At 37.1% G+C, this 24,538-nt stretch overlaps 3 protein-coding genes across 5 annotated transcripts; 2 read left to right on the top strand and 1 right to left on the bottom strand.

Moving 5' to 3' along the window:
* The first annotated feature begins 6,142 nt into the window (after window positions 1-6,142).
* On the top strand, window positions 6,143-15,691 carry LOC122017129 (GDP-mannose transporter GONST1-like). Of its 3 annotated transcripts, none has more exons than XM_042574639.1 (10): window positions 6,143-6,185; window positions 8,072-8,242; window positions 8,959-9,008; window positions 9,307-9,446; window positions 11,611-11,740; window positions 12,083-12,181; window positions 12,975-13,129; window positions 14,573-14,689; window positions 15,069-15,166; window positions 15,247-15,691. In XM_042574639.1, exons 3-10 carry the CDS (start codon window positions 9,006-9,008, stop codon window positions 15,288-15,290), a joined length of 786 nt encoding a protein of 261 aa, XP_042430573.1. In that variant the 5' UTR covers window positions 6,143-6,185; window positions 8,072-8,242; window positions 8,959-9,005; the 3' UTR covers window positions 15,291-15,691. The 3 variants fall into 3 exon arrangements, with proteins under 3 accessions (XP_042430573.1, XP_042430571.1, XP_042430572.1); XM_042574637.1 differs by lacking the exon at window positions 6,143-6,185 and adding an exon at window positions 7,395-7,576 and having other exon boundaries at window positions 8,959-9,187; XM_042574638.1 differs by lacking the exon at window positions 6,143-6,185 and adding an exon at window positions 7,839-7,977.
* A 2,919-nt stretch (window positions 15,692-18,610) lies between these two features.
* LOC122015924 (pollen-specific protein C13-like) lies at window positions 18,611-21,823 on the top strand. The gene is made up of 2 exons (XM_042573031.1): window positions 18,611-18,885; window positions 21,354-21,823. Exons 1-2 carry the CDS (start codon window positions 18,705-18,707, stop codon window positions 21,686-21,688), a joined length of 516 nt encoding a protein of 171 aa, XP_042428965.1. The 5' UTR covers window positions 18,611-18,704; the 3' UTR covers window positions 21,689-21,823.
* Window positions 21,824-23,313: 1,490 nt separating this feature from the next.
* On the bottom strand, window positions 23,314-24,141 carry LOC122013456 (NDR1/HIN1-like protein 13). The gene has a single exon (XM_042569742.1). The coding sequence runs from the start codon at window positions 23,974-23,976 to the stop codon at window positions 23,314-23,316; it is 663 nt and encodes a 220-aa protein (XP_042425676.1). The 5' UTR covers window positions 23,977-24,141.
* Window positions 24,142-24,538: the final 397 nt, after the last annotated feature.

Here is a 24,538-nt window from a genome sequence, read left to right as displayed (position 1 = left end):
AAACTTACTGTAAATAGTAAGTCAAAAATGTACAATGCATAGAAACATTAATCAAGGTAAATACAAGTAGACAATAATAACCTAATCTACTGTGATGATGAGGAGGGTGGTCCGGAACCCAGAGAGCGCAACATCTCTATTAGGTCGGTGTGATAAGTCCGATTATCCTTACGAGAGCTGGACAGGTACCTTCGAAGATCGGTGACATCCTACCGAAGGTTAGTCACAGCTAACTCAAGGCCGGTAACTCGTTCAGCTAGAATGCGAGGGGTGAGACGTGCTACAGGGGATTGCTAAAAAGCGTAACCATGAACTCATCCACCCCTGCCTCCTCCCCTCAACATCTAGTTATGGCTCAACGTCCAGGTCAAGTTGGTGCTGGGCCCCCCTCCACCAAGGCAAGACACCCTCATCATTTGTATGAATATCACCTAAAGAAAAGTTCCTAGATCCTACCATGTCAAACTCAGTCAGGGCTCTGACATTACCTCTTGTGACATCAATATCTAAGAGACAATGTACGCGGTCAAGATGTGGCAGTAGGGCATGTGAACCCGTCTGCTGGTGATGAGTCCAGCTGAGTAAAGAATGGCATGAAAAATATGTAATATCTATATCTAATATATGACAGAAGACATACAGTAAAAATGAGTGAAAGAGGTGCATCATCGCGATGTCGTGAGTGGTCAACGGCAAAATGCAAGAGACTAAGACCCTATAAAGGGTATAGTCATGGACTCTAAGAGAGACTAACCTAAATAGGATAACTGTGGGTACTCCCATATATATATATATATCGTATCAAGTGTAATGTGCGAGTACGGATCACCAAATGGTATATCCCTAGGGGGATAACAATAAAAAAGTGCATGCAAATGGACGTAATCCTAGAAAGGTCCGGATGACAGTAGGAGATAGCGTGATATTAGTACCAGCTACCCTAGTGGTGTATATAAGGCTATCAATTCTAACTAGGTTGTTGTACAGTTCAACACATAAACCTATGTTAACTGAACTGGTATAGTAAACCAGACGCTGCAAACTGTAGTAGTTAATGACCTCTACAGCAGGAATACATGAATGCATAAAAAACTATCTATCTAGACACCTACTCCATATAGGCATATAGATAGTGGTGACAAACCTAATCCTAAGTTCCTCAGAGGAACCCTAGGGTATGTACTAGCAGTAGAGGGCCTAGCACCAAGATTAGAACGTTTCCTAATTTATCAAAGAAAACTAAACTAAGCATAAAATACTAAAATAAAATAATTTAAAAAAAATTAGGAAAGAAAAGAAAATTTACCAACGCATCGTTAAATGTACTAGAATTGACAATTTCGATTGTTCCACAACGACGTAGTAACCGAAGGAAGAGGAACAAATTTAAAATTTTATTCTTTTTGCGTTAAAGCTCGGTGAAGGCCTTTGCAAAAGAGAAATCTAGAGGTGCAAGACAATGGGGGCGCCCCTGCCGCCCCTTTTATAGGGCGGTCAGGGCGCCTGAAGTGGGGCAGCGGGGTGGTGCACTCAAAGCATGTTCCCGGTGCCTGCAGTCAAATACAAGGAGTGCTGGCCTTAAGTTTAAGTAAAATTTTAAATTAATTTGATTTGAATGTTTAAGTTAACTTTCAGTTAAGTTTAATTTCAAGTTAATTTAAATTTCAGTTTAATTTAATTTTAAGTTTAATTTAATTTTTAATTTTAAGTTTTAATTTTAAGTTTTATTTAATTTTTAATTTTTAATTTTTAATTTTAAGTTTAAATTAATTTTAAAGTTTAAGTTTAAATTAATTTAATTTTAAGTTTAAGTTTTAATTTAATTTTTAAGTTCAAGTTTAATTTAGTTTTAATTTTAAGTTTAATTTAATTTTTAATTTTAAGTTTAATTTAATTTTTAATTTTAAGTTTTAATTTAATTTTTAATTTTAAGTTTTCATTTAATTTTTAAGTTTAAGTTTAATTTAATTTTAAGTTTAATTTAATTTTTTAATTTTAAGTTTAATTTAATTTTAAGTTTAAGTTTTAATTTAATTTTTAACTTTAAGTTTAATTTAATTTTAAGCTTAATTTAATTTTTAATTTTAAGTTTAATTTAATTTTTAAGTTTAAGTTTAAAAATTATCGACCGAAGCCTTGTAGCCTCTGGTGATGCTGACCCACTAGTCGAAGTCAGTCTTCAGATTGGCATCCATTCACTTCTTCCAGTACGGAAAGTCATCGCCGTTGAAGAGGAGAGGACGGACAACACTGTATCCCTCGTTTTGGGTCATTGCTCTTGCACATAATAAAGAAAAACAGAGATAGTCCCAAGACTTTTGGTCTTGGATTAGTAATGTGGAATAAAAATATTAAAACTGAATTGATATTGCACCAATTCAGATTGTTTTGCTACGAGAAAATGTTTCCAAAGAGGTAATTGTATCAATTTGGATTATGTCGAAAAATTTAAAACTGAAAATAAGAAAATAAAAATTTTCACCCCCTTTACCTAATTAGTGGTTGTATGAAATCAAAGCGGTACCTGGTCTGATACCATTTGTTGGATCGGAAAAAACGCTAGGGGGGTGAATAGCGATCGTTGAAAAATCAGTATCGAATCAAAGTACGCAGCGGAAAATAATAACGAAAACAATGCTAACACACTAAATTTTACTTAGTTCGGGGCCTTTGTTGATTCCTACTCCAAGGCCCGCACGTGAGAGTGCTTTCGTTGGGCAATCGACTAATAGTTTACAAAAGAGTTACATAATAAGTACAAGAACTATAAAATAAAGTTACCAACAACAAGGAAAATAAAAACTGAGTCGCAGGTTGTCAGTGTCGCAAGAGTGTCTTTGGAGCAGCGCGCAAGAAAGCAGTTATAGAGAGAAGTTGTGTTTTCTGCTCCTGGTGGAAGGTTACTTATATAGGCAGTTCCGGATGCCTCGATCCCTTCCGAGCGCCTGGACCATAACATTAGCCGTTCAATCAATGCTCTCCAAGCTGGAGACAAGATTAATTTTGGACATTCCGAGAGCTCGGATCACTTCTAAGCGCCCGAACCACTCCGGGCGCCCCGAACCAACTTTTCCAACAGCCTTTATTTCCTACAAAATAAAGTTAGTCCGAGATAATAAAACTTATATTACCCTACAAAATAAGTGTTAGTCCAATTATAGTCAAGAGTAGTAATTAGATTCTATCTCCTCAAGACCAGAATTTAGTCAAGATCTCAACTTGAATTTTCCAAATGGATCTAAGTTGGATCGACGCCTATTGTTTCCTCAAATGGGGAACACGTCCTCACCAAGTCACTCTCCTCTAGTGACTTACCTTAACTTATCGCTTTGTAAGACATCTGGTCAGCCCGTCGACTTGTCTAGACTTCATGCCAACTATCTGATCGACCCGTTGACCAAGCAGGACTTTGTGCTAGATATCTGGTTATCCCGTTGACCTATCTGGACTTCATACTACTAGCTATCCAGTCAGCTCGTCGACCTAATTGGATTTCTTGTCAGATATCCGGTCAGCTCTTCGACCTATCTGGACTCCTCCTGCACACTTAGTTAATCATTATATCATATTAAATCTAACTTAACTTACTTTGTTATTCATCAAAATCTGAGTTAGATCGTCAGCGTAACATGCACCAACAATACATTCCAAGGAAGTCATTTACCTCACAATGTGATGCAAGCATTGAGCAAGAATGGAGTATATTGCTTTATTATGCATGCCAGTGATTAAATATGCTTTTCATTAAGTCCCTTCTCATCTATAATGTATATGTGAGGTGTACATGTGAGGCCTAAATCATCACTTTGGGCCTCACCTTCTTAGACTGATAGGATGTCGTAGTCATCTGAGATATTGAGACCCAAGAAGGTGAGGCCCAAAGTGATGTCATCTTCAGCATCTCGGAAGGCAAAGAAGACATTGAAGACCTTAACAAATCCATTCAAACCTTATGCATCAATGAAAATATCTTCATGCTTGGACAGGTGGATGGAGGATACCACCCCCAAGTCAAAGTTATTGATGAACAATACATATGTAATCATGCGTGGTGACTCGACGATGAAGTATATCCTCCACAACCCATCAAGTGCGCTTGCTGTAGAAGAGAGACTATTCAGAGGGCAAGGATCCACTGCCCTAAATGTTTTATTATGGCCTGCAATCTCTGCGGACCATATTACTTCGGCAAAGAGGTACCAGTAGCCCCTGCAGCCCTTGCTCAATTCTTACCTAATAGATTTGTACAAGAACAACAATACTACATTAACTGGTGCAATGGAGAAATTGAGCATCTCCAAAAGGAGGTTGCCTACTATAAACAGAGATATGAAGAATTGCTATTGGAAAAGGACTTTGAAAGGGACTTCTCATCCTTAGAAAAAGGGAAAGGGATCATAAGAGAGTATGAAGAGGTGGAAGCTGCCAGCATGCTTTATGAAGAAGTTACCGAAAAAATTACGATGGCCCAAGAGGTCCAAGGACCCATACTAGTAAAGAACATGCTCTACAATCTACAATTAGAAATGGAAATACAAGGTATTCCAAGGTTTTCTCTAAAGGCTATTTTGGATACATGAGCTACGACTTGCTACGTGGATCAAAACTCAATTCCTAAAGAAGCATTGGAATACAACACTTTCCTAGTCCACTTCAGCGGGATAAATTCCCAACAAACTGCAAAAATGAATCTGAAGCCTGGACGAATATATATAGGGGAAAATATTTTCAGGATTCCATATACTTACAATTTCCCTATAGTACTTGGGGACAAAATCTAAATGATAATTGACTGCAATTTTATTTGGGCCATGCATGGGGGAGTTCACATAAAAGGAAACGTGGTAACCTTTTATAAGAACTTAACTATTATAAATACTTTACCCTCCGTTACTGTAACTGTAGCCATAGAAGAGCTTGACTTAGAAGAGGAAGAATATATGCAAATAAAAGATATGGTATATTATTCAGTCAGGCAACCATCTTAAAGGATTAAGGAATAATTTGAGCTCCTAATAAAGGAGATAAAGGAGCAAGGATGTATTGGTGACAATCCTCTTCAGCATTGGTCGAAAAATAAGGTTCTTTGTCAATTGAACATAAAGAACCCAGATTTTACTATTGAGGATCGACCACTCAAAAAATTAACACCTCAACAAAAGGAGGCTTTCCCCAAACACATAAAGGCCTTACTAGAATTGAAGGTAATCAGGCTAAGAAAAAGCAGACACAGAACCACAACGATAATAGTAAACTCCGGCACCACAATCGACCCAAAGACTGTCAAGGAAATCAAAGGAAAAGATAGGTTGGTCTTTAATTACAAACGCCTCAATGATCTTACCAATAAAGATCAGTATATTTTGCCGGGAATCAACACCATCCTTCAAAAGAATGGCCGGAAGGTGCTATCAACAAATTGGAGCTCGTGGCACCCGCTCTCAAGGAGATACAAAACAAGCCCAACATGGAAGCCCAGGCCCGGATGACCCAAGTCCTCTGGACCCTATTATCCTTGCTCGGTAGTACCAACAGTTGCTTCAATCTCTCCGTCAGCAACACTCAACCTCGCTTGACGACCACACCAGAGTCAGACAGCAACTGCATTTACTACAACAATAGGTTGTAGTACAAGTAGTCAACTCCCTTCAGCAGCTCAGGCTGCTTCACTCTTTGAAAAAGGAAGAATGCCAATGAAGGAGTACCCATGACAATTTGTGGGCAGACTGGTACCCTGCCACCAAACAGATGGATGAACAATTGAAAACAGCTTCAAATCTGTTACATGACGCTTTTAGACATATGGACTCCTTCCAGCTGTAAAGAAAGGAATAGCAGGAGTGGTGGGTCCAACTAACTCAACCCACATAATCTTGTCCTAGAAAATCCAAAGCAACCTAGCTGTAAAGAAGATTCGTTCTTATCCTAGGACGACCACGTGGAATAAAGGCAATGTGCATGGGTAGAGTGTGCGCTGTAAAGCATATGTATGAGTGAAGTGTGTGCTGTAAAAAAGGATTCCTTCTTATCCATAGGAGACAAGGGAACGTGACGATGGGGCCTAATGAGCACCTGACGATTCTCTCCTCTTCTATATAAGGAGACCAAAACTCTCTGCAGAGTATTCAAGCAATAATTTGAGCTCTACTCGGGAGAATGTAAAGAGTTTGAAGTTAGTGGAATCTGTGAGTTCATCTTCCCCTTATTTCCATAATTTCAACTTTGATGTTTCGATCCGTAGCACCCCCCCCCCCCCTTTTTTTTTTCTTTCTGGTATCAGAGCCTTGTTATTCTAAGATGATTATGGTAGCGTAAAACCTTAAGGTCAAAGGTATGAAAGGAAGTATTATTCCATTTTTGTTATGCCATTATTATATTGCACATTTAAATTCTTCAATCATAATAACATAGTACTATTTGTATTATACAAACCTTGTTAAGCAAAAGAACAGGATCTAACTTGGCAGAGCATGACATAGCAAAGTAAAAACATAAAACATAAATCGACAAAGAACTTAATTGTAAAGTAATTGTCCTTATCCTATAGCGTCATTTTAGAATATGATGATCCTTGTGGAAAAAGAATAAATGGAAGTAATAAGAAAGACTTTCTAAGGAAATTAGGGTTGACGACGTCATGCAACCTTCGTCAATGAGAAATAAAGATTATATTAAGATGACCTAAATAATAGATCTAGTTAGAAAATTCTACATATTAATGGTACATTTAATAATTTAAAATTTAATAATTTTAAATTAGATCATTCAAATAAATTCAATTTATATTATATTCACAACTTACAATCAAGTCCATCATATGGGATAATAATATTACATCTCCATTTATCAAATTATTCAAGGTCAATTATTTCACTTAAATAGTTGTCACGTGCAATGTTTCTTCTTATAAAGTAAAATTAATTAGGCGATAGGTAAGCTTTACATAAGTAATATTTCAATTTTCCATACTGAAGGACACGTGTTGTGTTTCCATGTGCCTTTCACGAGCTATCTTGAAAGATGGAGATTTCCCTATCCCATAACCTGTCACCCACTTTGTGGCCTTAACCCGTTACGGAACGACTCAGCGTTCCGAAATTTTATCTCGGTCCGATATAACTGAACGCTACCTGACAGCTGGACAAGTCATAACAAAATATATGTGATGCCAGTTTTGCTTTCCTGATTTATTCCGGACAGTGAAGTCGCAAAAAAAAAAAATTACGGAGAACCCTAGAAATCCTGGGACTCATGAATTGACACGTCTGGAGGACCCGCCAACCGCGTCGTCTTGACTCCCTGAAAAATATTGGTACACTGTTGGGTACAATGGCGCGAGTACGAAAGTTTTGCTCTTTAAATTTTTAGGCCTTTGTAACTGGACTAGTCAACGTTACGTGTTAGATGACTTGCGTTCTTTCGTCTTCGTCGTCGTTTCTTTTTAATGGGGGCGATTTGATTTGCTCGTATCCTTGCTGCTGCCCTCTCTCGTTTCGTTGCAAGGGGAGGGCATTGGCGTGGTTCATACTCGGATTCGTTGTTCTTTCCTTCTTTCTCGTCGGATGATGGGCTTCACGTAAGCATTGCTCCTACTCTTTGCTTAAAAGGTTGTATTGTTGATCCGCCCTGGAAGGCCGAATGACTTTATTCAGTTTGTTTCGGGGATTTATACTGATTGTGGGCCTATTTGGGGTTGATATTTGTGAATGGAGTTTGGTTGTGTTGGGGGTTTTATGTTTTACAGGATTTTTTTTTTCCTTTTTTTGGTTTGAAAATTTACTTCTTGTTAGGTTTACTAGTTTCCAGGGATCAATGAGAGATAATATTCTTTTTTGTGAGTTAGCCTTTGTGTGTGGAGAACTAGTTCTTTGTGTAAATTGTTTGTGGTGAAAGAGGAACTGGACTATCAAATGCCAAGTCGTCTTCTTCGCTTTCCCTCTAATTCTACTAGTATACGTATGGAGAATTTGAATTTAGGTGGCATTGCATCTTACTTTTTGAAGCGCACTTGTTTTTACCATGTTTGGCGAAATACCAAAACTTACTTATCCCTCTTCCCTTCAATTACCAGACATGCTCCTCTGAACTCTCCTGATGGACATCATGGAAGACTTGACTATGAAGATAACAGTAGTTTACTTTTGAATGGCGAAAGAAATGGTTTGGCGAGCCATGATCAGGATGGAAGTTTACTAGGTCCTGCAACAAGTCCTGTAGTGAGTGGAAGAAGAGACGTTAGCAGGCAAGATGATACTTATCATCTCTTTCATATATGTTAAGTATCATTTCTTTTTTTCTTTTCTTCTCGATGACTATTTTATAAGCTTATCCTACAGATATTTATTTTTGCCAACAGAAAACCATTTTGCAACTTAAAAATAACGCTTCCTTTTTTTTGCTTTCTTAATGAAAATTTCAGTTTAGTGCTTGTGTTGACGTTTGCTGTTTCAGCTTATTTCATCCATTTTTTTTGGTATTCCATACTAATTGTAAAATTGCTCATTTAACTGAGCAATCTAAGCAGTAAATGTTAATGATAGTTACTTAAAGACAATATCCATTGTTAATGCAAAAGAATTCATTGATCACTTTGTTACTTTGATATTGTGTAACTATGAAGATTATGTTTATTTCACATAATACTGATTGGACAGTTTTTTGCAATAAATTCTCTAAATTGAATAATAATTCCATACAGCTACAAAACTTTAAGTTCATAATGTTATAAATGAAGCATAGAGAATATTGATTTCTTCAATCTGGAATAAATTCATGAATATTTCTCATATGCATATATTTCTTTTATCTTGTGTGGCTATTAATTCATATTTCTTCTTTTGTTTTCTCATTTCATTTTATATTTACTACATGTTTCATGGTCTTTTGTGATCTTATGCACATATCTAAAAAGCATAGATTTCATGTATCCAATTTCTAAGCATTTATATTCATCTTCAGGCCACTATCTGGAGTAAAATCCTTTGAAGACGATGTGGACTTAGAAGATGGTAAAGTTGAAAAGGAAAGGGATAAACCTTTACGCTATGATAGACCTCTAAAGTTGAATAACCAAGCTTTTCTATCTGGTCTTGCATACTGCCTATCATCATGTAGTATGATACTTGTCAACAAGGTAGTGTTGTCTGGGTATGATTTTAATGCTGGGATATCGCTAATGCTTTACCAGGTGTAGTTGCATATAACCTTTATTTCGTTGCTTCTATCCTACATCATGATGTTTTGAATTCATTACTGCTTCAAACGACTAAAATGACTTATATTTGAATGCAACTTCTTTGCTTGCAGAATCTTGTTTCAGTCGTAGTAGTCTCCATTTTGACTTCATTTGGTGTTGTATCAACGGAACCACTCACTTGGAAATTAATCAAAGTTTGGTTACCAGTGAATATAATATTTGTTGGGATGCTTGTCACAAGCATGTTTAGGTACGACAAGTTTCTAGATGCTATTTCTTTAATATTTGTCACTTAGTTGCTTACCCTGCATCAATATTGAGAGGTAGTATTTGGATCAGTCCAGGAAATGCCATAAAGTTATCTTCTTTACTTTCATTTTCCTTCTTTGATTAGTCGCATATTGTACTTGTTCCCTTAAAAATTGTTGTTTCTTCTAGTATATTCCACCTAATTTAATTCAAGTAAAAAGAGTAGCAGCTATATATACTCTTTGTATACCTCTAGCAATTATATCAATATGATAAAGGCTATGCATGAAAGCTAATAGAAGTGTACAAATAATCCTGTATTTTTTCATCTTGTGTCAACTCTAATTACTTATCTATGCGTTAATACCAGAGGTTCTGCATCTGGGTACATTTGATATGTATGCAGGTATTAATAAAAAAAAGTATTTAACTTTATTCTGTTTGGAAAAGCATAACTTATTAACTACAGTAAGAATGCATAAGTATTTACTATAAATAAGGAAAAAAGGAAAACAAATCAGCTAAACTTTCTAGTAATTAAAATTATTGTACTTATGCAAACAAAGATATCAAGTTGATGTGCAATTTTTAATTTTAAAAATCTTTTTAGCAAGATTAGTCATTGAATTCCATGTAATCATAATTTTTCTCATTCTCTTGTATTTTCTCTCTTGTTATCTTCTATCTCTCTTGGGGTAAAATGATGAGGAATTTACTTATCTCTCATAGCATCTCTCCTTTCTCACAAGAGATGAAACCTTGATCTCACTTTCTTGTCCACAACACTTATATCAAATCTCTTTATTCGCTCTGCTTCCTTAAAATTTATATTGGGCTAATTTTCTCTTTCAATATTTGTTTTTTTTCCTCTTGTAGATGCCATAACTTATTCAACTCTCTTTTCCAAGATCTTCTTTTGACCCTTGAAAATATTAAACTTTTGTTGGATTTTCACATAATTTTCTCTTTTACATCTCAATGAATAAATATTGGTCGCCTTGTCTATCTTTTACCAGCAATCCATTGGAGTTTTCTTCAATTCAACACCTGTTTAAGGGGAGTTTTGGAAGAAGATTCTATTCAATGAGTACCCTTTTGAAGCACAAACCAAGCTGTTGAGTTCAACATCTCACCATCATAGTTAGAGGGAGTTTGTTGCACTAGTGTCATGATATCTTCAGCTAATGTATTAATCAATCTTGTTTTTTAGTTTGTGAAACTTCACCTTGAGGAAGAGCATAATAGTAGTCCCATATTAGTTATTATGGATTGTGTTGTTGTTATATAAGGTGTAAGATGCCTTGTTTCTTAGAATAAGATTGAAATATTTCTTCCAACTCACACATTGGTTTCAAACAAGTTTCTTAATGTCAATTTGAATTTTCTTGCTATCAAGACAAGAAACCATGCTATAGACATGGAGAGAAGGGAAAGAAAAAAAAGTGAGTGGAGAGAAAGGAACGGAATGAGATAAACCGGTTGTTTTTTTTGTTTTTTTTTTTGGGGGAATTTTTGCAACCAATTTGAGATTACTTGGAAACTCTTGGCTTTTCCCTCAACTAATTGGACAATATGCCCGCCTCCTATTCTCTCTTCGCTTTCATACTATTTGGCTGGAAAGAGCCAGGAAGAAAAAATTTGGTTCCTCTTTCCGTTCCAAGTAAACAAAAGAATGTTCTTCTCCCTTGTTCCTTTCCTCCACATCCTTCTTTCCTTTTAATTTCAGACAAAAATGAAGTAGCCTTTCTTTAAAGCTCTACGTTTCCACTTGAGGGCCTGAACAATGTAGGGTGTAACACTGTTATCTCCAGGCCTCTTGAAATCACTCAGTTCACATGACATGATGGATTTTGTGTCAATAAACTGGCATTGCATCTATCTCTAAATTAGGTAGTTAGCTTTCCCAGTTAGTTTTTGTTGGAAAAATTCTATCCTAGTTCTGTATTTCCTTAGACTATAAGTTTTTTTTTTTTCTAAATCTTGGCAGTACCATGTGATACAGTTCTATATCTTTCATTATTTCCATAGTAGACATTATTATTTATAGCTTACTTGCATAAGTAGTGACCCACGCTTCAACATTATCTCGTGTGACTAAATATTACTATCCCATAATCAAAGATACTTGTTCAAATAATGCTAATCGATTTTTTTTCCTGCCACAGCTTAAAATACATCAATGTTGCCATGGTAACAGTTCTTAAGAATGTTACCAATGTCATTACTGCTATCGGTGAGATGTACCTTTTCATGAAGCATCATGACAGGAAAGTGTGGACAGCTCTGATCCTAATGGTACTTCCTTGTCAAGCGCAGAAAAAATTAAGCATGCAATATATATATATATATATATATATATATATTTGAGTGGTATGAAATGATTTTATGTACATATGACTAGTCTAGGAATCTCGTTAACTGTTAAAGATGGACATAGATGGGTTGCCTGGTGATAAGCTATCAAATATTCTTAGCACTGCTTGGCATATATATTTTTTTTCATTTAGCTACTTCATTGATATTCATTTTTAAATAGATTATGCTCCCTTTCTGAATTAGTGAAATTTTTCTTTAAGAATCATGCCTTTTAGCGTAACATGCTATTTCTTCAATATCACACACTGACTATTTCTGCAGATAGTTTCGGCAATTTCTGGAGGGATAACGGACCTATCATTTAGCTCAATTGGCTATGCATGGCAAATCTTAAATTGTTTTCTGACAGCATCCTATTCGGTCAGTTTTTTATGTTTTATTTACTCTGCAGATTCAAAGATTATCCCATGTTTGTGCCAATCAGTGATTATAACGAGTCACGTCAATTCATTTCTTATTTTGTCTAAATATGTTCTTACAAATTTATAACTGTTATAGAACACTAGCGTCACAAGTTCTTGGACTTCACTTTTTCTTCTCTTTAAATTTTTCTTCATTGTCAAGGAAATATGGATTTGCAGCCAAATATGGTGTGTTGGGCACTGCTTCTTTGATTACAATAGCCAATTGAGTACAGACATAAAAGCCACTCTAGCAAAATAACTTTAAGATGAGCTAGAACTTATTAAGCAAGGTTAGCTACATGCTTTGCAAGGAGAAAAATGTTTTATATCCGTTGAGATAGTTTGTTTGATTTGTGGTATTTATATGTACTTAAACTTAGACTGATATGTGAGAGTATATTCCAAGAGTGATATACTGTTGCCATGTTGGAGCTTGTAGGTTAACACCTGAATATTGGAACTTACTACCCATACATGTTCTTTCCAAATTGCCCAATTTTCACTGGAGTCAACGTATTGCAATCCATTCATTGACTATATTGAACCTATTTGGAAAATTTTCAATAGTCTAACTACAGTATTTGAAGTGTTCTACTTTGACCTTGCTTTTTTGTTTTTTTTTTTTTGCTATCGTTTAATGTATAATAGTTGACTAACCAGGAATCTGATATTATTGATCACAATTTTTGTAAATGTGACAATTTTGTTTCTTTATTCAATGAACTAACAAAGGGTTTCCTACACCTCAGTTAACACTACGGCGAGTTATGGATACTGCAAAGCAAGTCACCAAATCAGGGAACTTAAATGAGTTTTCAATGGTTTTGCTTAATAACATCCTTTCTCTTCCTCTGGGACTTCTTCTTATATTTGCTTTCAATGAAGTTGATTATCTTTGTAAAACGTGAGTAGTTTATGTTGATTTCTTACTACATACATTGTTTGATTTTCTGTAGTAATATTTTTTATGAGCTGCTTCAGTTTTTGATTCTGGAACATGAATTATCTGAACTGTATGCTATTTTTTTTCTCATTTGACATAAAAAAAACTACAAACATTGTGATGGTAGTTTGATCATTCATCAATTGATTAACACTGATAGTTTAGTTTCGGCGGAGTGTTGTGTATTAACTCGAGCTTTCATAGAAGATAATCAAGGTCTAAAATCTTGTGCTGTGCTAGAATTTTTATCTTTAAATCGAACAATGAGTCTGGTAACATGCCGATGTACCAACTGATAGTGCTAATGGCAAATTGAAAGAGGAGAAAGAAAGGAGATGAAAAGACAACTACATAGCTTCGAACAAAGTTTAAATTATTATTTCATGTTGGTTTTTTGTCTTTGGGTGGAATAGTATAATTTTGGTACCATGTTATGCTAACACTTGATATGCTTTACTGCTGAGATGAACATAGATGAGTTTTATTCTTTTGATACCTTTTCTTTTTGTTTAATTTATTTACTTATAAAAATAAAATTGTAGCAATAAGATAGTCAATTAATTAAAACTTTCTTATTATTTTGTGCCAATACTTGAAATGATTCGGCATGTGCTAAAGAATGTCTACATAAATTTAGATGAGTTTTACTCATCTAATTGTCATTCGCTTATATTTTCTATAATTGAGTTAGAATTTTAGAGGAAATAGATTTTAAATAGTAATAAAAATTGTTGGAATTCATTTGACGTACATCACACTGTCAAAGTATATTGTCAGCCTGACATAATACTAATTGGTACAATCAACACAGGTTGGAAAGGAGGTTATTATGCATGGTATAGATTTCAGTTATTTATTGGAATGCTACTTTTCGCCCGTTCCCCCCACATGACCGTTGGTGACATAAGATTTCAAACTCTGATGATAATAGCATCCACAATAGGTTTAATTTGTTTTATTACACTTCTTGAAAAAGGAAATGAAAAATAAATATAAAAACACAAGTTAGGCATGTCATTGGGCTGACTAGTTCTCATAACCTTTGCTGCCAAGATTCCTGTCTATTGTTTTACAATTCTGTATTTCTGGGACCAACTAATCATGTTATTCAGCAAAAATACTTTGATTCTGCAATGATGTCTGAATTTTTAATGGAAAAGATTGTTTCGGAAAGATATAGTTGATAATTATTGCATATACAAAATACTTTCAGCAAATATTTAGTGTTGAAATTTAAATTGATACATGTGAATTTATGTTAGACATTTTGACTAAAAGATTTTCTTAACTAAAACCTAGTGAAATATTTTCTACTGTGAGCTGCTGCCCGTATCAATTGAAATTCATTACATTCTCTGAAGCACTCTCTTTATCAGTCTTATGAATTGTCGAATGAATTGGCAGGCCACTTTTGAAGATGCCTATGTTTTGGCTGGTGGCAACTTTAAGTGGTTTTCTAGGTCTTGCTATCAGCTTCACTTCAATGTGGTTTCTTCATCAGACAGGTGCAACTACATACAGGTAGGGCAGAAAATCCTTAATTTGCCTAACTAAATTTGTTAAATTTCATTGCCAATCCATCCTCAGTCACACTACTTATTTACTCAAATAATGACCACTTTTTATTTTAGTCTGAATATTTGTCCTGCCCACCCACCCATCCACACATGGTCTGGTCGCCATTGCTTATAGTCAGGAAAACTTAGTTTGATGATGATCCATTCTACCCTAAGACTTTTGTCTACATATTATTCAATATTCAAATTGTTGGGTTTTACGCCGTTGATTAGAGATCTCTATATTTTTCTTATATTCTATAATCCTGCTCAATGATGCATACTTCCATTTTGCATATCGTTCAAATAGCTTGAGCTAATTGTCTGCTGATGTGAGTTTGCAGCCTTGTAGGATCGCTAAATAAGATTCCGCTTTCAATTGCTGGAATCCTTCTTTTTAAAGTTCCGACCAGCTTTGAGAATCTGTTGAGCATTGTTTTTGGTAAGCTATCTTCATTTTCCGGTTCTGTGTTTTGTATGTGGCGTGCGTTTAATTGACAAGCTTAAACCCCACCTCTGCAGGTCTCTTAGCTGGTGTATTTTTTGCTAGAGCAAAAATGCGATAACATAAACATATTAACATTCCCAATCTTTAGATTTAAAACCGCTTCATTACAGTGTATCACAATCACTTCTATCAGAGAGAATTGAGAAGCGTGATAGTGAAATTATTTCATACGATGGCAACTACAAGATCACACGAGGAAACTTACGAATAGCTAGACCTTCAAGGCTAGTGAAACGTTATTGTCAGAGAATCATCATTCATGAAAGGGTTTACGTTACTCCAGGTCATCGACTTGGATGGGGCAAATAGGCATTGGATACACTAAGGATGTTATAACTCTATATATTTTTTAAATTACTTATAGAAGGAAGATGCTTCGAAGTCCTCTTGTTTAGTTTTATTTTGTCATGTATTAGCTGGCTTTAGTTATTTAATTGAAAATATTTTTAATGATTCTTATTGACTGTCAAAGTTCTTTTTTAAGGTTCCTTGGGCTACATGTTGCGTTCGGTTCTCTTCAGTAGACTCCTTTTTCAACTATTTAAGCTTTGTGTGTATGATTATTATCTTGCCATCGAGTTTTACACTTGTTTCGCTTTGACCATTACCAAAAAGGCCTCTGGGATGAACAAAGTAAATGGGCAATTGACCAGGTTATTTGTGCCGAAGAAAATAACTATTCAATAGGATATTTTTTTAAAAAAAAATAAATTGTTATTGAAAAACAATTTTTATTTGGTGCATATAGTAGGTTTATTTTAAAAATTATGTTGATAGCGCGGTATAATCTCATAAGCAAGTTTTGGTCACTTAGATCAAACATATTATTGATAAAAAAAAATATTATAATAATAATTTTGATTAAAATTATTAAAAAATATTTTAACTTTATCAAAATTAATAATATTAGTCACATAAATAAAGCTATTTATTCTAAACATATTATCATTAGCCATTGAGATCTTTAAAATAAAATATTTAGTTTTTGATAGTTAAGTATTTTATTGAAGTTTTTCTTTTAAATTTTTAATAATTTTAGTTTATTCTTTAAAAATTAGTAAATCATTTGTATCTTTTGCCATACACGTCATCCAAATTCGGGATCCTCTCGTTGAAAAATAATACTTAATCCCACATAATTACATATGTCTTCAGGATTGACTCTTTAATTATTAATTAGTTGAATCTTGATTTTGTTCGATAGTTCAGGTGACGGAAGCTGGGAACGTAGTGCTTCGATTGACCATGTGTCGACTCCTCGAGACCCTGCAACGACAATTGTATTAGTACCGAGCCAAGGAAAGGGTCCCCGACGATGACCATCCGACACTCAAGTCAGTTACCGGCGATGTATGGAAGCAGAGCAAAGTAGCGAATAGTAGCAGCAACAGTAGATTCTCGTCTATCTTTGCTGAAGCTTGGACTCCCTTTATATAGGGCTCCTGTAGCGCGCGTGTACGTCTCCCGAAGTTTTTCCTGAAAAGATGTATCAGTAAAGTATCCCTGACACAATACCTTAACAAGCCGAGCATATCTCTAAAGTGACAGTAGAAGCTTCTGTTGTACGATCTTCTGTTTGAGCCAGTCGTCGACCATGTCACCTGTGGCACATGCTCCCAAAAATATAATATCCAGCTAGTCGTGTCTTTTACTGGGCCGATCGGAATAGCCGCTCGACTCAGCTGAGTGTGTTCTCTAGCCGAGCGGGGAGGCCGCTCGACCAGCGCTTCCGTTGTCTTGAGAAAGCCGCTCGACCGATCTTCTGTTTTAGCATAGCTCGGTCGTGCATCCGCTATGTTCTCGTAGCTCTGTATAAGGCCGAGCAGGGAAGCCGCTTGACGTGCCTTTGCAGATGCATAATAGTCTTTCTGAGCGTCGGAAGCTCGGAACTTTGCCGAGCTTTTATGATTTCAGATTGGGTCTTCTTTATCCTGATCGGGCGAGCGTGCTACCCGCTCGGCTAGTGGTCTAGGGCGTTTGACCGCCTTGACCGGCTTCCACGATGGCATTGACCTCCACCATGGCAACGGGATGGGGTCCTCCCCTTGATCACCTCATCAAATCTATTATGTACACATGGAGAAAAATATACATATAAGGACTATATATATATATATATAGCATCAAGTGATGGTGCCCTTCGTCACTCGCTTGGATCTGTGGTTGATGTCGGTTTGTCTATGCGTCCGCTCTTGGTGTTATGGAAAGCAAAGCTTATCTGCTGAGGGTTGGTATTGTCAGTGTTACCCTCTTTAATGGTAAAGTTAGTAATGAACTAAGACCCACGTACATGCATGAAAAAGCAAAATAGCTCAAAGAAGAAGAAAATTTACCTTCACGTAAGAAAAAAAATTATACCTTCATCTATTTTCGCGGAATCTTATATAATCATGAATATAGGGGGGATCTAAAATTTTGGGGCTACAAAAATATATATTTTAAACTACTTAATTCAAAGGTTGTGCAACTGAGGGTTGGCATTGTCGATATTATCCTCTTTGGCGGTCAACTTATTGATGAATTGAGATTCACGTGCATGCATGAGAAAGCAAAAGAGCTTGAATAAAATGAAAAAAATTTACCTTCGCGTAAAGAAAAAAAATTATACCTTCATCCATTTTCGTGGAATCTTATATAATCATGGATCAGTGAAAAAAAATAATTATTATATATTGAATAAAAATATATTTTAAACTACTCACTTTTATTTTATTTATATAATTAAATATTAATCTTTATACATTGTTGATACTTACGTACAATCTATTAATTTTAATTAGTAAATTGGTAACGCATATGTTGAAAATACCTTGAGTAGCCTAGAATTAATAAATTTAATATGAAGATATAATTGTCTTTTATAAATTATTTTACTAACTTTGGTTAAAAAAGTTAAATATTATTTTTAAAAAACAGGAGAATAAAATAAGAAAATAGAGGGGTTAAAGATACATATCAAAGGGAATTCCAGATAGATTAATGTCTTTTCATTATCTCATTCTATCTATTTAACATTTTTCTAATTAATAATTTATACCAAATGCTCTGGCAACATACATCGAAAAATAAAAATAAAAGCATCACTTTGAATTATTTATCGAACGCGAATTAGAAAACTGTCCGTAGGAGTAAATAAAATTTCTCCACTGACTTTGACCAGCAGATTTAGAAATTGATCAAAAATAAGATATTTATTTATTTATTTATCAGAGTTATAATTTGGAAATACTGAATTCTTAACAATTACGGTGGGAAATAAAGATTTTTTACCCATCGTTGTAACCAACGACAGCTAACCTTCCATGCATCAAATCATGTCACCGACACGCGCCAGTTATCTTTCCTAATCTGACGATGTCATAATCACTAAAACCACCTCCTTTGCTGCGCTTCGCAGATCACTCCCGCCGCTCCTCCAACGCTCTTCACCTTCTCGTTTTTTCTGTCTCTTCTCTCCATCTCCGTCGCTTCCATGACCAAACACTTAATCTTGGCATCCGCTGCTCTTTTTGCAGTGGCGTGCATCCTCCCATCGATCGCGTTAGCGGCCCGCGGTGTGGCCAGCGTCAAGCCGGGATTCGTCGTCCAGGGCCGCGTCTTCTGCGACACATGCCGCGCCGGGTTCGAGACGCCGGCGTCAACCTACGTTAGAGGTGAGGGTCTCACCGTATTGCGTACGTTTCTTGGCCACCGATCTATGGTTCCTCGCTGGGGTATTTGCTAACATAGGCTATTCTGCTGGGTAGGGTTCCGTGAAATATCTTGTGCATATTATTCTTAATTTCTTTTAAATGTCTGATTGGGAAAACTATTTCTTTTCGTAGATAAGATTTGATTGTTTTGTTGCCATAAAAATTTACTGCGAAAAGATAAGTTTCTAGATAAACTCATGTTTATCTTTTGTTAATAATCTTTATCTGGATATTTATTGATACTGCCCGAAAGCGGTGAAGGTGATTGGCTGGGGATGTGACTCTTCTATTGACCAAATGAAGATTCCTCGCTATCCTGCGTAACACCGAGAGTGAAGCCATTGGGCTGATGGCCAGCTCGACTTGCAGGTCATAGTCAATAACTCGGTCTTCACTCGGCTCCTTCGTTTCCCTTGAAGGCACAGCCTGTCCGATCGATCTGTAGGTCCGATTGACAAGGGAAGTTGGTCGAGTTAGTTAGCACTTAGCCTTAAGCTCTGTCTGCCTGTCATTGATTGAGACGTGATGTCCAGCCTATTGGAAGGCTTGGTCGGTTGAGTTTCCTCGGTTCATTACACCTTTGTCTTCATGTAAAGAGACCTGAAATTAGGCTCTGTTGACCATTTGAGGTCCGATCGGCCGGTTGACCATTCAAGGTCCGCTCCTCTTGGTGATTTTGAAGGTTGACCACTTATTGACTTTGACTGCCTCGTTAGTTGATCTTCCCAGTTTTGACTTGCCTTTTAGGGGGTCCACCCTTATCACCACATCATTTATCTTTTTGTTTTATATAGTAATTTAGCTCCCGAAACAAATATGTGTTCCCTTGTTTATTGGAATTTGTGGGCTAATATTAAGGTGATTTATATAACCTTATGGCAGGTGAGCTATGATTAACTTAAGGGCATCTCCAATGGTTAGAGCATCTTTTTTGTAATCTCTAACATGTCACCTTAATGTCACCTCAATGCCGCGTCAAAAGCATAAAAACCTTTCACTCTCTCCTCCTTGTAATCTTTTTGTGGACCTACATTATCAACTTTTTTTGTGCATCTTTAATTAACCCCACCCATATTGTTAATTTTGAGATGAAAGAATGAAATTTCACTACTACTCTTATACTACAAACCTCAAACCTTGCATCCATATTGGTTAGAGTTTTTTTATTCAACTTTTTCATTTCACAAAGCTCTTTAAAAACCTCCCATTGGAAATGCCCTTAGTTTAAGCATTTGGGCCATTGATTACTAGTAACAAGTTAATGAGTAAGTTCTTTACTTGGGTGAGTTGTAACAGTAATAAGTGCACATCCAAACCTAGGGATAGGAAATGTTTGAAAAAGTGTAATGGTTGAGCTACCATGTGTCTCATTTTCATTGGTCAGAGATGATTTTAAACTATAAGATAAATTTTGAGTGCAAATGAGACCTTAAGCTGCATATGAAGAAATTTATGACAACTTATTTTAGTTCCATATTATGAGATATTTTGTTTATAGGAGATTTTATGGTCTTGACGGATCACTTCTATTAAGTTTAATTTTAACCGTTGTCTGTTTTAGGCTAGTATTTGAGGGTGGATTTGGATTTAGTTTGAAGGAAAAAAATGCACCAGCCATAATCCCACACACATTTACAGAAAAATTTCACAGCCAAAAAAGAGGCTGATGAGATTCATGTAGCTGATGGAAAATAGTCCGAACAAGTAGAACTTGATGACAGAAAAATTATATATTGTCTGCATATATAGAAGATAATGTTTGCCAGTGATTGGGTCTAATTTTAAAGCACAAGAGGGAGATCAATCTAACCCAAAATGTTATGACATATATGTGGACTGTGGAGGATCTAATGGTATTTTAAATATACTTTAATTTACCTTAATCGGAAATTTGTGACTAAGGAAATGAGTGCTTTCTCATTTGAGTTAGATTTTTGCTAAAGAATGAATAGTGTTCCTGAAAGAAAAACAGACTACTGCAAAAAAAAAAAGGTAGGTTAGTTAGATAGTATTGATTCATTTAAAGAATTTTTTTTTGTCTACAGCTAGTGTTTACAAAAATGTAGATTTAGTGGCCACAAAAACCGTATCCTCAATTCATGAGATAATTTTATTAAATTTTGAAAATTTATGAACTTTGGCATTCTTCGTAAATAGAGATTTGTTGGGATATAGACAGATATATATTTATAGATTAACTCATCACTGAGCTTTTGTGAACTTTTCTGTGAGCATGAGTTCTGACTTGAATCAATATTTACCTTCAAGGAAGAAACTTAACAAGAAAAGGCCATACATAATTGGGAACTATAATTCTCTCGTCTTATAAAGAAGAAATCATGTAAATCTAATAAGCATCTCCTCATAACAGATCGTTCTACTCTTTCAAACTATCCCCTTCACATTGCAACATTGTTTTTTTTGCACAGGTGCAAAGGTAAAAGTCGAGTGCCACCGGCAAGCCGCAGGGGAAGCAACATCCAGTTTTGAGGGTACTACTGACCACACCGGCACCTACAATATCCTAGTTGCTGGGGAACATGAGGATGAGATGTGTGAATCTATGCTCGTTAGCAGTCCTGAGAGTGGGTGCAAGGCTACACTCCAGGGCCGTGAGAAAGCTCCTGTGTTCCTCAGTAATAATAACGGTATTGCTTCAACCACCAGATATGCGAATGCCCTTGGATTCCAGAAGGACACTCCCTTACCTGTGTGCGCTCACCTGCTCAAGGCCTATGAGCTGGATGATGAAGAAGAAAATTGAGTTTACCCTTGGTTTCATTGCGTTAGTATTTCCCATGGGATGTGCCGTTTGCCTTTCCGTTTTATGCAATGTTTGCAGTATTCCTGGCACTGCTTTTGGCTAATTCTGTAAAGTTTAGAGGATTTGTCTGCTTTACTTTATGATGTGTTTTATGGTTAATTAGAATTTGAAATTAAGCAAAACTAATTGAAATTTGCGGCAGGCAACTGTGCGTAGGTAAAGGATAATTTGACGACAGGAGGTAGAAGAGAAGGGAAAATAGAGAATAGTGAGAGGGGGAGTTAAAGATAGAAAGTGTGATGTTCCACCCATCAAATTTTGGTCTAAACTTAGTGGTTTCAACAATTATTCATTTGTCCTTGTATTTTTATTTCTTTTTGGATGAACTTCATTTGTACTTCAATTGTGGAAGAAGGTGAATACGTTCGTCCTCAGCGTCTTCGTCAATCCGTCTCAAGATCAACACGGAGGAAATAAATCACGGGCGATTATTAGCCTTTGGAATAGTGACTAGCAAATAAGGAAGGTATTTACCTTGGCTTTGTCGAGATTTGAACCACAGACCTCATTGTGGCAACACCTTATGCGCTAGCCACTGGACTCATCCGAGGAGACCCTCATTTTCCTTCAAGACTTCTAGTGAGGTGGCATAGAGCGATTCAATTGAAAAAGACGAATACGCTCGTCCCCAACACCTCCGCCAACCCGTCCCAAGGTCAACACGGAGGAGGTAAATCACGGACGGCTATTAGCCTTTGGAATAGTGACTAACACATAAGGGAGGCATTTACCTCGGTTTTACCGAGATTCGAATCACAGACCTCATTGTGACAACACCTCATGCGCTAGCCACTAGACCCATCCGAGGACACTCTCATTTGTACTTCAAGACTTTTAGTGATGAGGTGGCACAGAGCGATTCAGCTCGAGATAGTTTCAGGTTGGCGCCAACATACAGATAGCTTTTACTCTCTCCTATCTTCTTAGCAGGCCCAGATCTTTTGATTCATACAAAAAGTAATTTAGGAGATAGATCATTTGTAATTATTGTTAGATTATGGTCATAATCAAGTTATAATTAGCTATAATTTCTTAATTTATAGTCCCCATGTTATAGTTTGGATCGGGACGAATGACTGAAAGTTATCCGGAGGTCACCTCCTACTCAGTGTCAGGCTGTCTGACCACTTATCCAATGTTGACGGACTTCGATCATCCGTTCTGATTCAAATTATAATCGGAGGACAGTGAATTCAAAAAAGAATCATAATCAATTATAATTGAATCATGATCATGATTCAATCGTAATTATGAGTGATCCATCCTCTTATCTATTTTCTGTTTCTTCGAAAGATCTGCTCCTTAGCTTGGGAAGGTCGTTCGACTTATGCGTGGTGTAGCCGTTCCAAAGATACGCTTTAACTTGCCCCACGGGCATTTTTGACATCATAGATCCTGTTGTCTCACAATCTTAGCATTCACATATAAACATGCACTAATTTAAGCAGATTCAAATTTGAACCGATCATGAGAAGAAGAAGAACAAAAATAGACAGCAATCCAATAATAGAAGATGAAGAAGGGTTGGTTGTTTGAAATTCAAACTTGCAATTTTGCCAGCTCAATCACAGTCGAAGCTTGGTGTTGCAATGCTGCGACAAGATGAGGGCTTCTCCGGCCAGCGCACTCGCTCCAACACCACAAGTCACCTCCATTCTCATACTCCAAAGCTTCAACTTTCCCACCTTCGGCCTCGCTCTCAACTTCGCCGTCAACTGCAACGCCGCCGCGCCCTTCGGCTGCGAGGCGTTCGATCCGCGGAGAGCCAGCGGCATCGTCGTCGTGTTCAAGGGCCCCTGGTAGAACCGCGGCGTCTTTCCAGCCGCGATCTCGGCTACGTTCGTGACGGACACGAGCACCACGCTCCCCAATTCGTGACTAGGGTTTCTAACGCTCAAGGTCAGATCGTACTCTGTTTTATTGGGATCGGTGGTGCCCCGGACGGAGAGGCTTCGGACAGCGAAGGCGTGCGACGCGGGACGCGAAATGAAGTACAAGGCGACGGCAGTGGTAGCGACGAAGAGGAGGAGGAGGAAGGCGACGGCGAGGATCCAGATGAGGCAGCGGAAGCAGGGGTTGCGGCGGCGGATTTTACTCCGTTTGCGGTAGCGCTCGACGAGGTCGGCATTCTCCGGCGGGGGGACGCGGTAGATCTGGTCCTTGGCGACTTGGACGACGAAGGTCCCGAGCTCGGGCGCAGGGACGGGTGAGACGTCGGTGGTGGACATGGGAAGTGGGGGTTCGGTGAGGGAAGAAGGGGAGCAAGAGGAATGAAGTGAGGGGATGACATTGGGAGAGGATCGGAAAACGGGAACACCCGCACACGTTGTAGCGGAGACAGCTTCGTTCTAGCCACGGTCATGGCGGTTTGTTTGATGCGTTGGCAGTTTGGTTTTCATACTCCAATCCTTCTCTTTTAGAATATAATTTATTCAACGGTTTGGTGGTATCAGTCAATCCTCGCTATAATCCAGCTGCCATAGATCGTGAAAAAGATCGACCGAGTTTCGTATATCTGAAGGAAAAATTATCGGACAGAAGGTGAAAGACCTGCTGTGTTATTCTACGAGCAGTCCATAGAAAGGTAAGAAATCATCTACCAAAACAAGTGACACGTTGTGTTTCTTTGCCGCCCCACGGGGTTATCTCGGCTGGTAAAGGCGTGGAAGTTTGCCACTGAGAACATGGGTTCGAGTCCGCAGGGCAACGGGGATTTATTCCCTATCCCTGTGCAAAAAAAGTCTTGGCCCACTGCGTACTTGCCACCGAGCTACCGTGATTTACCTCCCT

Source organism: Zingiber officinale, chromosome 8B, assembly GCF_018446385.1.
Source record: "Zingiber officinale cultivar Zhangliang chromosome 8B, Zo_v1.1, whole genome shotgun sequence".
Lineage (NCBI taxonomy): Eukaryota > Viridiplantae > Streptophyta > Magnoliopsida > Zingiberales > Zingiberaceae > Zingiber > Zingiber officinale.
The sequence above is the reverse complement of the archived record's forward strand: the minus strand, read 5'-3'. Positions and strand labels throughout refer to the sequence as shown.

What these genes read in the sequence shown, in the direction of transcription:
- LOC122015924 (XM_042573031.1), top strand. Translation starts at nt 18,705, where the DNA reads ATGACCAAACACTTAATCTTGGCATCCGCTGCTCTTTTTGCAGTGGCG. An exon ending in GGCGTCAACCTACGTTAGAG is followed by an intron (nt 18,886 to 21,353) that starts GTGAGGGTCTCA and finishes TTTTTTGCACAG; the next exon opens with GTGCAAAGGTAAAAGTCGAG.
- LOC122013456 (XM_042569742.1), bottom strand. Translation starts at nt 23,976, where the DNA reads ATGTCCACCACCGACGTCTCACCCGTCCCTGCGCCCGAGCTCGGGACC.
- LOC122017129 (XM_042574637.1), top strand. An exon ending in GGAAGAAGAGACGTTAGCAG is followed by an intron (nt 8,243 to 8,958) that starts GCAAGATGATAC and finishes ATTCATCTTCAG; the next exon opens with GCCACTATCTGGAGTAAAAT. An exon ending in ACAGGTGCAACTACATACAG is followed by an intron (nt 14,690 to 15,068) that starts GTAGGGCAGAAA and finishes GTGAGTTTGCAG; the next exon opens with CCTTGTAGGATCGCTAAATA.